General features: G+C 35.5%; 2 protein-coding genes across 2 annotated transcripts; one reads left to right on the top strand and one right to left on the bottom strand.

Moving 5' to 3' along the window:
* Positions 1-1,970: 1,970 nt before the first annotated feature.
* On the top strand, positions 1,971-4,477 carry LOC134230751 (uncharacterized). Its single transcript, XM_062712591.1, has 4 exons — positions 1,971-2,320; positions 2,475-2,848; positions 3,127-3,340; positions 4,124-4,477. Exons 1-4 carry the CDS (start codon positions 2,009-2,011, stop codon positions 4,361-4,363), a joined length of 1,140 nt encoding a protein of 379 aa, XP_062568575.1. The 5' UTR covers positions 1,971-2,008; the 3' UTR covers positions 4,364-4,477.
* Positions 4,478-5,212: 735 nt separating this feature from the next.
* On the bottom strand, positions 5,213-14,787 carry LOC134230750 (excitatory amino acid transporter 1-like). Its single transcript, XM_062712590.1, has 12 exons — positions 14,726-14,787; positions 12,633-12,870; positions 9,916-9,990; positions 9,659-9,781; positions 8,700-8,781; positions 8,082-8,124; positions 7,820-7,928; positions 7,426-7,552; positions 6,824-7,057; positions 6,384-6,578; positions 6,057-6,191; positions 5,213-5,979 (listed from the first exon to the last, which is right to left on the bottom strand). The coding sequence occupies exons 2-12, from the start codon at positions 12,775-12,777 to the stop codon at positions 5,784-5,786; spliced, it is 1,464 nt and encodes a 487-aa protein (XP_062568574.1). The 5' UTR covers positions 12,778-12,870; positions 14,726-14,787; the 3' UTR covers positions 5,213-5,783.
* Between the last annotated feature and the right edge of the window lie 47 nt (positions 14,788-14,834).

Below are 14,834 nucleotides of genomic sequence, written 5' to 3'. Positions count from 1 at the left end.
AAGTGTGTGTGTGTGTGTCGAAAATCCTATTTCGTGGGGGGGGGTTGGTTAAGGGCAAACTTTTTTCACTATAATTCCTTTCAATATCAATTTCTAAGTTACAATACTGTATTTCCTTCATGTTACTTTACTTTAGTATAAAGTGGGGGGGGGGGGCTTTCAATGAACATTTTCAATGGTAAAAGTGTTGGCAAAAAAAGTGGGGGGGGGGGGGGGGGCAGCCCCCCCCCCCCCCCCCGTTGCTACGTGCCTGTCCTTGACTCTGAAACCTTTTCAACATGATCTTTGAACTAGAGTTCGGAGTTTAGTACTGCAGAAAATGGACTCAGGAAGTCAGGCTAACTGCAAATTTCGAAATTCTCATCCAAAATCATCTATTCTCTTTAGAGAGAAGGGGACAGGCTTGCGCCTACATACATGTAAACTGGACTCGATATTTGTCGCCAATTTTGACCTTTTGACTTTTGATGTCTATCTATCAAGGAAGAAATGACAGATTAAAAAAAAAGATCTCTATCCGCTGAACGTATACTAACATGCACCATTGCTGATATCGAACTTACATGTACAACCACTTCCGCACTTTGGATCCAGTATATTTACTAAGCTTACCCAATGGAATTACTATAAAACTCTTTATATGCATGATTTATGAGGTACATAGACTTCGATATTTCTAATATCATGATATCACATGGATATTTATGTCGAAGTGAATTGAAAGTCCTATTGGCTAATGATTAACCTCTATTTGCAAAAAAATTTTTGATATTCGAGATATCGAGGCTGAAATATTGTATTTTAGCCTCGATATCTGGAGGTTTGTTTTTCTCTTTGCCCATCTGAGTTCGAGATAACAAGGTCTGATCAGACGTAATGTAATAGATAATTTTTGCCAGAAAGCAAGTTTAATAGTTATGCAGATGGGCACCATTTAAAAAACAAGAGGCCCATGGGCCACATCGCTCACCTGAGAAGCTTTGACCATTCTGTTCTTTACCAGATTTCCCCCTTTTAATACATATTGGGACCTCACCCTACCCCACTGATCATAATTTAAACATTTTGAAATCTACACTACCCCAGGATGCTTCCATGTGCACATATTATAAGTTTCAGCTTTTCTGGCCCAGTGGTTCTTCAGAAGAAGATTTTCAAAGATTTTCCTATATATTTCTATGTAAAACTCTGATTCCCCGTTGTGGCCCCGCCCTTCCCCCGGGGATATGATTTGAACAATTTAAAATCTACACTACCCCAGGATGCTTTCACGTAAGTTTCAGCTTTTCTGGCCCAGTGGTTCTTGAGAAGAAGATTTTCAAAGAATTTTCCTAAATATTTCTATGTAAAACTTTTATTCCCCATTGTGTCCCCGCCCCCCCCGGGGGTCATGAATTGAACAATTTAGAATTTACACTATCCCCCGGGGGCTTTTCTCATGATTTGAACAATTTTTCAAAGATTTTTCCTATATATTTCTACAAAACTACCCCAGGATGAATTGAACAATTTAGAATTTACATTATACCAATTTAGGATCTACATTATACCAAGATGCTTCCACATATGTTTCAGCTGGCCCAGTGGTTCTTGAGAAGAAGATTTTTTAATGACCCCGCCCTATTTTTGTCTTTATTTGATTATCTCCCCTTGTGAGGGGACTTGGCCCTTCATTTTAACAATCTAAATTCCCCTTTACCCAAGGATGCTTTGTACCAATTTTGGTCAAAATTGGCCCAGTGGTTCTTGAAAAGAAGTCGAAAATGTGAAAAGTTTACAGAAGGACAGACAGACAGATGGACGACGGACAAAATGTGATCAGAAAAGCTCACTTGAGCCTTCGGCTCAGGTGAGCTAAAAATAATTACTTATTTTCATTAGTGTGTGGTAAACTTGTTGCATGTATGATCTTAGGATACACGTATGCATTCATTAAAAAGATTGAAATCTATCTTAAAAACAGGGAGAAATCAGAGGTTTGGAGCATACGGCTACAGGAAGTTGCAAAATGTCATCCAACTCATCAGGTCAAAGTATCAAATTTAGTGTGGAGTTCCGAGACACTGTATACAGAATTAACCCGGACTATTTGTCTTGTAAGCACAAAGTCTTGTTCGAAGACAACGCAACAGACACCCTTAGGGACCAAGGCAGCGAACCTCACCTCTCTTTGTCTACAGATTTTGCAGATGGCAGGAAATCATTTTCGGATATCACCAAATCTGATAGTCCCTCCAAGTCTGTGTCAAATATTGAGGAAACTTTCTCTGACTCTGCGATAAGAACTTTACATAGTAAACACTTTTCAAACGACCGCAAGGTGCGCTGCATCTCTCTCTCTCTCTCTCTCTCTCTCATATTTTGTGAAGTATAAAGATCGTCTTTTCAAAATAAAACAAGAAACACCTATACATGTATATGGCAATTATGTTTCTTCCACTACTGAACATAAAGTCCCCCTTCTCTTGTTTCAGGGACTAAGAGGCTGGGAAGTTTGTTTAAGAACACATTCTGCACAGTCTTGCCATTATCGAAAACTGAGGTCGGATCACAAAGATCTTCAGCGAAGCAGAAGTCTCTCCGCCAAAATAAATTCGACCAGACGTGAGAAGTTTAAAGTTTCCAAAATTTCCATCTTTTCCCCTGGGACATGCAGTAGTCGTCTTAGTCATCGAGACTCCTTAGAAAACACTAACAAGAAAGATAACGGACACGCCCACTCTTCCTCCGCCAGTTTGATTCGAGGGAGCTATTACTGTACACCGGGCTATGTTACGACTATTCCAAAGCCTATTTCATACAAGTTCAAACACTTTGAGTACACCAGTAACTACATCGAACAATACAGGTAAAAAATTAAAATAAGTAGTGAGTATAAATTTATAAAAGCACAAACATGTTTCTTGAGTATCTAGTAAAGAAAACAAGTGAATTTATTTTTGTAAATAAAGCTGCAATTATTAATGACAATTTGAAAAAAAAAATGTTTTTTTCCAATTATTCATGTTATTCATAAGACATAATAAAAAGTACAGTTACCGTACATCAAATGTGTCACGTATAAAAGTGAATGGTCTACAAAACTTCATTTTAAGTTTAATTTTGTACATTTCTCTATGTACACAGGAATGAATACACGTATCCACGCCTAGTAGAACCCCCTAAGCCTCCCCCGTCAGGTTCCTGTAATTGCGAGGTTAAAGGTGAGGTAATTCCAGGCAAACAGCCGGAGTTCCAATGGGTGGAGCAATGTCAGGCCTGTTCCAGACATCAACAGGAGGGCCATAGTTCTAGTGGACTCACCATCAACAGCATCAGTAGTATCAGTACATCCAGCCAGGTAATCAACGTCATCAGTACATCCTGTTAGATAATACAGTATATACAACCAACGTCATCAGTGCATCCAGTCAGGTAACACAGCATATACAATCAACAGGAATAAGTTGGTACATCATGTTAGGTAATCAACAACATCAGTACATCCAGTCAGGTAATCAACGTCATAGGTACATCCAGTCAGGTAACCACCGTCATCACTACATCCAGTCAGGTAATCAACGTCGTCAGTTCATCCAGTCAGGTAATCAATGTCATCAGACAGTGCATCCTGTCAGGTAATACATATAAACAATCAACGTCAGAAATACATCCAGTCAGGTAAAAAAAAAATGAACAACGCCATCTGTACATCCAGTCAGGTAATACAGCATAAACAATCAACTTCATCAGTATAACCAGTCAAGATCCCTCACTGCTCAAAGGCCCTGAGTGCCGAGCATAGGACAAAATTTGTAGCCCTCCACCGGCAAGTGGTGGCGTCTCCATATGAGTGAAAAATTCTCGAGAGGGACGTTAAACAATATACAATCAATATACAATAACCAGTCAGGTAATAGTGTATACTATCAACACCATCAATACATCCAGTCAAATGATACAAAATATACAATCAACAGCATCAGTACACCCAGTCAGGTAATGCAATATAATATATACACAATATACATGTATACACAATCAATATATACAATCAAGAAATACTCTTCAGCATACACTGTAGTTGCATGCAGTTTCTGTTTAAACCCTTTACTGTTTCATGTGACCTGTGAATTACTTGCAGGGACCGGACCGATCTCGGCAGACGCCTCACCATCTTCTTGCTCACAACGGCGTTTTGAAAACGGAGTTCTACAATAACCCTTTGATGATAGACAACACCAAACTGGAGCGCAACAAGACGCCAGCTCTGAGCAGGAACAGGCCAAGCATCTTATCCACAGTCAGACCCGTCTTACACCCCAACTCCTCCGTGGCCCTACCCGTCAAAAGACCCACGTACCAACCCCAGTCCCATAAATAAAATGTTTAAACAGGGGCATGTCCCATATCCGTCAAAAGTGTCACGTATCAACCCCACTCCAACAAATAATATGTATTTGTCAGGGACACACCTCATATCCGTCAAAAGGCCCAACTCCAGTCCAACAAATATGTATTTATTAGGGGCACACCATATCCGTCAAAGGGCCCATGTATCAACCCCATTCCAACAAATAATATCATTTATGTTTTTGTCACAGATATGAATGACTTGTTGGTATTTAAACAGTTTATTTATTGACTTTGTTGGAAATGTTTTTTTTTCAATAAAGGATGGAACGTAAGGTATTTGTTGGAATTCTTCTGAAACGATTGCAATAAAGCATTTGAACCTCGTCAGTACCATTACTAATATATTAAATCAAGGCATATGACATATTTTTTTGAGCTACTAAGAAATGGTGTTTTCGAGAAATGTGAATTTCACGAAATTCTAATCAATAAATTATAATGACATAAAGCTTTAAATGGACACCTTAAAGGAATTTTTTTTTTCGCCGTTAGATATAAAGTGGCGCATAGTTCATCCGGACGCTTCTGTCCCGAACGAAATCATCCGGATAAAAAATTAATCGCTACTCAAAAAACTCGAAGTATGTACATATTTACATACGATTACCAAATGAGGAGGCAAAGAAAAGGAACTTTCATGCCTTTTTTTTTTTTTTTAAATTTATTATTTTTTTTTAATGCTATAGTTTTAAAAGAAATGATTCATTTTTTAAAAAAAATGTATTTACCACAGGTAATTCTGAATACAAATTTACCAAGAAATCGAACATTTGTTACTCGTTTCAACTTCTTCATTGTTGTACAGAAGACAAGATCCTTTTATAGGGCAGAATATAACTTTAATAAATAGATTGTATAATTATTCAATATATTATATTATGCAACTTTTTATATTAATACAAATGATTAAACTGACATCAAATTGACCCATTTCTTTCAGTTTTTGCAAAAGTACGTAAACACTAAGTCTTCTTAGGGCGAAAATTGACGAAATGATAACCATTTTCAAGTACTGTACTTAGTATACCGGTATTTTAATATCTCTTCAAACCATTCATGAAATTAGAAACAAATTCCAACATAGAAAATTCTATTATTCATTTCTTTTAAGATACAAAAACTTTAGTGGATAAAATTTTGTAAATATGTAGACACTTCTCAAACGTCAGGAACACACACTCATACCCGTATGAGTATTAGAAAGGTTTCATATATACACATGATACATTCATTGGTGGATCTTTAAGATTTTTTTTGAGATCATGTAGGTTACTGTAGATTAAACGATTAGAGACAATAGTATATTGTTCAAAACATATTGGACTAAGAGTATGTACAAACATGCATAAATATGTAATATATCCTGCAAAATGAAAGTTACAAAATCTTTACAGGTGGCATTGTTGATCGGGTCTCTCTACATTCTCTGGTTCGTTTCCTTGCGGAACAGACATGTCGACACTCTTTTCATCCAAAGGACCGTCTTTTTCTTCTAATGATGGTAACGAAGTTTTACATTTTTCGTAGGTGACCACGACACCCAATGTTTGTATGTAGTAATTTACCACTGATCGAAATCTGTCGCTACAAAACATAAATATGTGAATCATTCTTATTATAATGTGCAATTTTGGCGAGAACAACTCAAGTAAAATGCTTACAGAAACCATTCCAAAGCAAAGAGGAGGGAGGCTGCTTCGGCAGGGATGTTGAGGGCTGTCAGTAGAATGATGACGGTGATCAGACTGGCTCCCGTGACAGAGGGAACTGCCAGCGTGGAGAAGGTGGTCAAAATGCTGTAATAGATTGGTCTTACTGAAGTCTTGGTTACTTTTAGTTTGAAAAATACAGTACCAACTCCCCTGCTCTGTGGAGGAGACAGCCAAAATGCTATAAAAGATCACCCTTACAGAACCCTTGCTTACAATAGGAAGTACATGGACTATGAACCCACCCCCTTTCCTTTCGAAAATAAGTTAAGTATTTACCAAACAATGACAACTTTCGCGAAGTCCACTTCAACGTTGACCAGCTGTGCCACAAACAAGCAGGACACTGTGATGTACATAGAACTTCCACATCGGCCCAGGGCGGCGGAAAGAGGAACGACAAAGCGGGTCACCCTTTTGTCTAGGCTATTCCCTTTCTCCAAACACTCAAAGGATTCCGGTATGGCGATGGCACTGAAAAAAAATATTCACTGTCTTGTGTCTCAATTTTGAAAAGTTTAAGGTTCACTATCCCTCTGAAAAGAGAGATAACTCTCGCCGAAATCAATGACATTTGTCAATTAGAAATGTCAGTTCTATCAAATTTTTCCCCACACGATTAATGTACATTTTTGTTAATATCATCAGTGTCAGAGCAAAATGTTACATGTTCTTACAGAGTTCGGAATGATGAACCTTAAATCTAATCGGCTACTCACGTGCTGGAGGTAGCAAACACTATCATGGTGGGTTCGAGAATAGAAAACCAGAATCGGAAGGGGTTTTTCCGACACACGATGAAGTAAGTGATTGGTTGAATGATAAATCCACAAAAAAGAAGCCCTGTCATCACGGTCCCAAAGTACACCCCTAACTTCCGCATGTCCTCCTCTAGGTTCTGGGATCCTGCTATGGTCCGTGCCACTAAGCTCAGTACCCCAACGGGAGTGGACCTACACAGTCATGAAAGTGTTGTGTTAGTTAATATACAACAGTAAAACACACAGATAGCAAACTGCCAGGGAAGACGATGTTGCTTCGATATAAACGAACTGTTTTGTTTTGAACATAATGTTTTAAATGAATCAAGCGGATTGGAAACAAGTTATTAAAACTTATTGGCTTTTCTCCTTAAAACGAACTGTCGTGTCCGTTAAGTTTACATTATATTCTAAAGTCATGGAGAATGAAAATTGTTTTTGCTTTAAGCGTGTTCGCTATATGCATGTTTTACTGTATTACGAAACTTTTTTTTTCTTAATAAAAAAAAAATCTCCATATACATTTAATTCAAACATAATGGAACGAAAAAAGTACCGACCAAATTAACCAGCGAAGAATCCTGAGGATGATCTCCGTGGCAGAACTGAAGAAGAGTTTAAAGGGAAGGCCCACGTCCTTCATATGACTGGTTGCGAGTCCGAACACCGCACTAACAATGACCAAACCTGTAGAAGTGAGTTATGTGCATACATTTAAACTTAAAAAGTTAAATTTTCATATCAAAATAATAAGTAAGGCAAAGACAAGGAAAGAGTTTACTTCGTATTTATTCAAAATTCGTAGGAAGCTTGGAGGGAGCTAAAAAGAAATTTCAGGAGACACATCCGTAAATCAGTTCTGTACTCTATATTGGCAAAGTGTTTTTGAGATATGGTACAACTTTCTTTAAGCTTTCTTATCTTTGATAAAATGTATAATCAGAAAAGTCTTACCCAGTATATTGGAGCTAGGAGCGGATCCAACACTCTTTGTGACAGTCGTAATCGACACATTAGGATTGTTATTTGACGGAACCTTTTCATCATGATACTTGGTTTGTGCCTGTTTTGTATATAAAAATGAAAAGGAATGAAGTTAAAAGAGAAACATGAAACAGGGATCCAAGAATTTAAGAAAGGGTGTGGTGACCATGCAAGCACCGCAAGAGTCAACAGTAACCTGAAAAGATTTAATCTGTATGTTTAAAAAACTTACTTGTTCAAATGTTGCCGCAACTAAATTCGAAGGAACCAAATTTCTATAATGGAAACGTGCATATGTCTATAGTAAAGTAAGTTAAGTAACATAATACGTGTATATTACAATAAATTTTTGAAGTATTATTTGCATTAAATTTCAAGTCTTCACTATATATAAATGTTCAAAAATATTTTTCATTGAAAAATATTGCCTTTAAACAACCAACTACAGAAGCCATGAAAATATTAATCAAATTCCAGTCCCCTTAAGTTTTTTTCCAAATTTATTCAAAAATTAAACTTTTTTAATAAGTCGAGGAAGCACAAAACAATTTCTTTTTTTAAATGGTGGCAATCATCTGTCAAAAATAGAAAGAGCTAATATATGTTTTCCTGCTAAAGAGGAAAATACATGCGTTTGATTTTAAGATCAAAGTTCAATGTTATGTCATTTCAATATAAATCATTGGATAAAAGAGAAATAGCACGAGTGCAAATAACATTATCTTTATATTATATGAATTTACTGAATTCTAAGTACTGTATTTCTCTTCAACGACTTGGATAGTAATAATTTCATTACGCATCATCATGTAACATTTATAAGTCTCTTACATATATTTTTTTATGTTACCTCAATAAATCTGCAAATATGTCTTGTGTTTCCAGGTTTGTGGTCAAATTATATTGGCTTTTAGCGTCTGAGACACCCTCACCTGTTGGAAAATAAAAATTACTTTGCCAATGAGAAAAAATACAGTCGAGCCTCAATATCTCAAACTCCATGGACTGCGATAAACTTCGAGATACCCGCGGTGATTCGAGATATCGAAGGTAAAATGCGTTAATAGGTGTTTTGGATTTTCTAAGTATTTCGACAAATCCAGAGTCTTCGAATTATTAGAGTTTGAGATTCTGAAGTTAAACTGTTACTCAAAGGGTTAGTATAGAAGAAAGTGCATCCACTTATATTCATGAAGAAAAGGTACTTTCTCTCCATGAATGACAAACATATAATAAATACAAAATTTTTAAAACTGCATTTCTTTATTCTTTGTGAAATTCTTTGTCAAAATATATAATTTACCTTCCATTTATTTTAAGGTCCTTTTCCCTAAAATTTTAGACCTTGAATTTGAAGAAAATCATATAGATATTTGTTTCATAATAATGAAATTCAAAATGTGCAAATAGAAATAAAAATTTCTTTGGCACTCGATCAGTGTTAGATAGTATACAATGGTATATAGTCGCTCGCGTGGTGCAGTGGTAGAGTGTTGATCCTTAATGCGTCACGGGTTCGATTCCCAGTGTGGAACCTGGAGACCAGTCCTTCGAATGAGACCATATAAACCGAGGTCCCGTGTCCAATAAATGCAGACACATAAAAAATCGGACGATCCCTCACTGCTCCATGCCGAGTATATATATACAGAGTTAATCAATTTGCAGCTCTCCGCTGGCAAGTGATGGTGTCTCCATACGATTGAAACATTCTCGAAAGGGACGTTAAACAACAAATAAACACACAATCTTTATATCTATAGTCTATCGGAATCCACCAAATGATCCCGTCAACTGTACATCGCTTACCTGGTTTGATGGCCACCACAAGGATGCTCCCTATAATCGTGGGCGCCATATTGGTGATCATTATGTAAACGAGGCAGACAGCGCTTACTTTCCCGTTGGATTTTGGATCCATAGAAGCTGTCCCTGTGAATTATGGAAAAATGCCCATTGACCGCAACGCTCACCCACATCAGCATTTTTATACTGAAAGTGTTTAAAGCAAATAACACAATTATTAATTTTGATTTAATAAAGTTATTATTACTATATTACATCACCTGTTATGACGGAGGAGACGATAAGAGGTACAATCATGGAGGTCAACATCCTCAGATAGAGTTCCCCCGCCATTCCTACAAAAATACGTAAAAAGATGAACATAATGAAATACAAATAAAGTCGACTTTACTTTTGGAGAAAGAATTTTTATAACTAGTTCGTATATATTTAAAGTCTTCCCTAGTATTTATTCCACATTCCTTTTTATTCCCCAAGCCGTAGCGAAAGATTTTGAGACATTGTTTTAGTTCCGTCCATCTGACTGTCTGTTAATATGCTGTTTGGTTTTTTTATTGCAAAACATAACTTTGGAATGGCTGATGATGGAGCTTTCTTTCACACATGGTTTCTTTGTAAAAAAAAACTTTCTTTCGTTCGTAACACATTTGACATTTTGATCTTGAAGTTTGACCCACTAGCTACCGGTATTTGCAAAACGTTATCAAACATTAACCTTTGTCATAAAGTTTGAACAGTCGGTACTAGGGTTTTCAGATATGTTTTTCTTGTGGCAAGACCTTCTCTTCGGGTAACAACGTCTTTAGTCCTCTCACCTTGACCTTTGAGTTTGACCTTCATTTGTAAAATCTAACTGATAAATTTTGAACCGTTGGTGCTAAAGTTTTCATTTTTAACATACTCGTTCCTTGTAACAAGGCCCCTCCTTTGATGCCAATATTATTTTTACCTCATGAACTTGACCTTGGGCCTATTTAATAATTTATAAATTGCCCTTTAAGCTAGCTACATTTTCTGAATGGTGTTAGAGTTTTCATATTTCGCATGGATATCTGACATGCAATTTTTTGTGACAAGACCTTCCTTTAAGAAGGAACATTTTAAACTACATGTATATACTAAACCAAGTAAAAGCAAGTGACCTTGACCCCCCCCCCCCCTACAGAGCGGACACCCCTCCTCTAAAACACGGATCTACGTAATATTGGTATGAAAAGTCATAATTAGTATGAAGCTTTGAAAGTCATCCACTAACCCCCCCCCGCATGTATTAAGTTTTTTTAACGTTTGAGAATGATTTTAGGCTTTTTCCCTGCGTTGGATTTTTTTAGACAGGGGTGGACCCCCCCCCCCCCCGGAAAAAAATTTCTGGATACGCATCTCTTAAATGTCTTTTTTTAAAAAAAACAAAAAAAAAGCTCATCAGGCAGCAATCAAATGTTTAAAATCAAAATTCCCCCCTCTTATTCATTCATTTCATATTTGTCCTTTTTGGTCCCGGAGAGGGTGGGGGCAGAGGGCCTCAACAACAATCCTCCAGCGCACCCTATTTTGGATTTTTTTCAGTTGTCCCAAACTTAGTCCATGTACTGCCTGTATGATTTTCTCTTACCACAACCACAGGCCTTTGGGTCGCTTAAAAAATTGTGTGCATGTGCAAAAACACCTTAACTTTTTTATAAGCGATCTGAAGGCCTGTACGTGACCACAATCTTCGCTAAGTTGTTCTGGGACGCCCAACTTGACGTTGGTCCGGGGGGGGGGTCCACTCATGCGCGTGGCATTAGGGCTGTATCAATATATCGATATATCGATACGTATCGATATTCAAGAAAAATTACTTCCAATACGTATCGGACAAGCAGTTTTTCTTCTAATTTTGCTAAAAAGGTGGAAATTATAATCAGCAAAGATTATATTTCACTTTTTTAATTAAAACTGATCAATAATTATAGATTTATAAAAGAAATAACACAGGTTTTATAGTTATGATAAAAATACATAACAATTTTATTTTAACATGTTGATTTTACAGTCATTAAAAGTTTCGATTTGAAGTGTTTTATTTACTGACTATGGGATAAGAACTTTGAAATGGGTAATAAAACACTAATTTTTTTTTATGAAATCCATGCATTAAATGAATAATAAGCCTTTTTTGATGTACTTGTTTTAGAATCCAATATATCGCATATCGCTTTAAAAAATATTGTATCGTATCGTATCGAAATTTTTTGCTCAATACACAGCCCTACGTGGCATGTATCCCAATTAATGGTTTTCTGAGGGTGCACCACTTATTAAAATGGTCCAAACAAAATATAGGATGCATTTGCAATCTATGCCAACACGCATTACTAGTACATGTAATTCGAAACCAAAAAATAAAACACGTTTCTATGTGCATACAACACTAAAAAAATTCCCTATTTACAAAGTGGCATGCAGTATTGGCTTTTTCCACCCATCAACATAAATATCTTTACTTTTATTTTTACCGAGCTCAGATCGGCATGACCTTTTATCCATAAGATGGGGTCATGTTGATCTAGACTTCTTGAAGGAACAAAGTAAACATGATTTTTATAAAGTTAAGGTGTAATTTTTTTTACCCCTGATGATTTTTTTTTTAAAAGATATGTATTTTCCTCGCTTTTGCTGTATTAATTTTTTAAAATATAAATTTGTATCAATAATTTTAAAATAATAATAACATAATAACAATGATAAAGAATCTGAATATAATCATACTTTTATATATAGTGTGCATTTTATGTTTAGATAATTGGATTTTTTTATATAGCAAATTACAAAAAAGCAATGCATCTTTAAAAAAAAAAAAACTTATTTAAATATATCTGGAAAAGAAATTTGTTGCTGATAAATAATTTATGCAAAATAGATTTGTAAAAAGACTGAATACACACACATGTCATATATTAAACAATCTTGATAAATGCACATAAAGAAAAATCACCTATCCACATGAGGCCATCAGCTGATGGATTGAATTCTCTGGCCACAAACCCTGCACCAAAGCCAAGACCGACTCCAATCATGGTCAAGATAAGCAGCAGGTTGGTCTTCACTATACTTATACATTTCATCTTTGTTTCTGCCATGTTAAATTCCGAACGATTTCAAGTTTTCAACCTTTTCGTTTTAACGAGGTCATCGTCTGCTGCGTTAAAACAGAGCCGAGGAGCGCTGAACTACTGCAAAGAAACTCATCACTGTGTTTATATATAAATGCCTAAGAGAGAGAGAGAGAGAGAGAGAGAGAGAGAGAGAGAGAGAGAGAGAGAGAGAGAGAGACTAGTTCATTTTACTTTGCTACTTTGCAGCATCATTCGCCTTAGCTTTCTGCTGATCAATTGCAAACAAATTGAAATGGGTCATTACAACGCATCTACAGCTGTTGGTTTATATATATTAACTTTAACGAATAATATCAGTAAATCTACCAAGCTGTTATTATTTTTTTTGAATAATTACTAGTAACCAATAAACGCAAGCCTAATATAATTCATATATGAAAGGTCCTGTCAAGGTTTTATTAAATTTCAATCGATCAGTGGAAGTATAGGTATTTTTATACTGAACGGCGAGGGGTCTGGGGCCGCTCAATGCCCCTAGTGGGTCCAGGACAGCAACCTAATAGGGGGTTCAGGGGGGGGAGCCCCCAAAATGGATTTTGATATCCCTGCGTGAAAATTTATGGTCCTCCAAAATACTAGTACAAAAATACAGAATTATGAGCCTCTTTATAATTAACTTTCATATTAAGTAGAAAATTCAAAAACATGTATCCTATCTTTAATTTACCCTTGGTTTTTAGTTTAAGTTAGAGAGTTTTTTATTTATTTTTTATATTTTGGTATAGTCAAATCAAAAGCATGAGGAAGAAATTTATCTATAAGGCTTTGAAAAATTATAAGACACAAATCAATGTTTCACAATGAATAACGAACAAATATAAGTGGTTTTTCTTCCAGAAAAGCAAGTCTATCTGTCTTTTTCTTTTTTTAAAGTTTTGTTTCTATATTTTTTTCTAAAAATATTTTAAGGTATCCGACCCACATTATTTTCATGTTTAGTAGCAGAATGTAAGAACGGGCGTGATCTATTTTTCATGACTTTGTCCTGTCATTGAAGAGTTGCCCCCCATTTGGTTTTACTCTATAGAAATCAATTTTTAAAAATCTTTCTGATGAAAAAATTAAATATCACTTAATCATTTTTCTATTCCTAATGATAAAATACACGTTTGGACCACAGCATTTCTTGATATTCCCTGTTTATTTATTTTTTTTTTTTTTCAAATTTACTTCTTTCCATAGACTTCTAAGCAATCTTCAATGATTAATTACTGCTTAGGTATTTTTTTAAAAGAATTTCTCTTGGAAACCCCCCCCCCCTGTTTTTTTTTTTTTTTTTTACTACAAAATGCTTTAAATTTATATCAAAGTATTTTATACACAACTGATATCTATAGTTTGAAAATTTGGTCCTAACATGGGTCGGAAATATGAAGTGTAGGCACGTGCCTTAAGTGCCTAAAACATGTATAGCTCTACGTACGCCACTCAACGTGTTTTCTTTCATAAATAACACTCTGCACACATTTAAAAAAATATCCATATGAAAAAGAGGTCATTTAAGAATCATAATTGATTTTTTTTTATTTTTGTTTATTTTTTGTAACTTTCATCTATTAATAGCTTTATTTGATTATATGTTCTAACATACATTTACAATGAAATATATATATGTATACTTGGTCCCTGAGAATAATCATATGAAAACAAAAAAAACGTTTTATTTTTCAAAAATCATTAATTGCTCTTTTACATTTTTTAATTTTATCCAGATGTATACATAAATCTCTGGTTGTATATCTCATTTCATCGTCACAAACCAAGGTGTAAATGTAAGATCCTCTCCCATTCTGGAGGAGAGCTATGAACGGACTTCGGACCGTGGCTTGAGACGATGTTGACAGTTCTCATCTGTATGTACATTATTTTCTATTTAATAATATCGAGAATGTGAATGTAAATTTGTACCTACCTTCTTCCTGTTTAGCATTCATATTACGAGATTAGTTGCATTTTTTTCAACTTAGTAAATATATTCCGGAATGCATAAACGGTATCGAGTTATAATTTAGAAACAAAAC

The sequence above is a fragment of the Saccostrea cucullata genome, unplaced genomic scaffold (genome assembly GCF_032062105.1).
Source record: "Saccostrea cucullata isolate Sc308-1 unplaced genomic scaffold, CSIRO_AGI_Scuc_v1 ctg136, whole genome shotgun sequence".
NCBI lineage: Eukaryota > Metazoa > Mollusca > Bivalvia > Ostreida > Ostreidae > Saccostrea > Saccostrea cuccullata.
The sequence above is the reverse complement of the archived record's forward strand: the minus strand, read 5'-3'. Positions and strand labels throughout refer to the sequence as shown.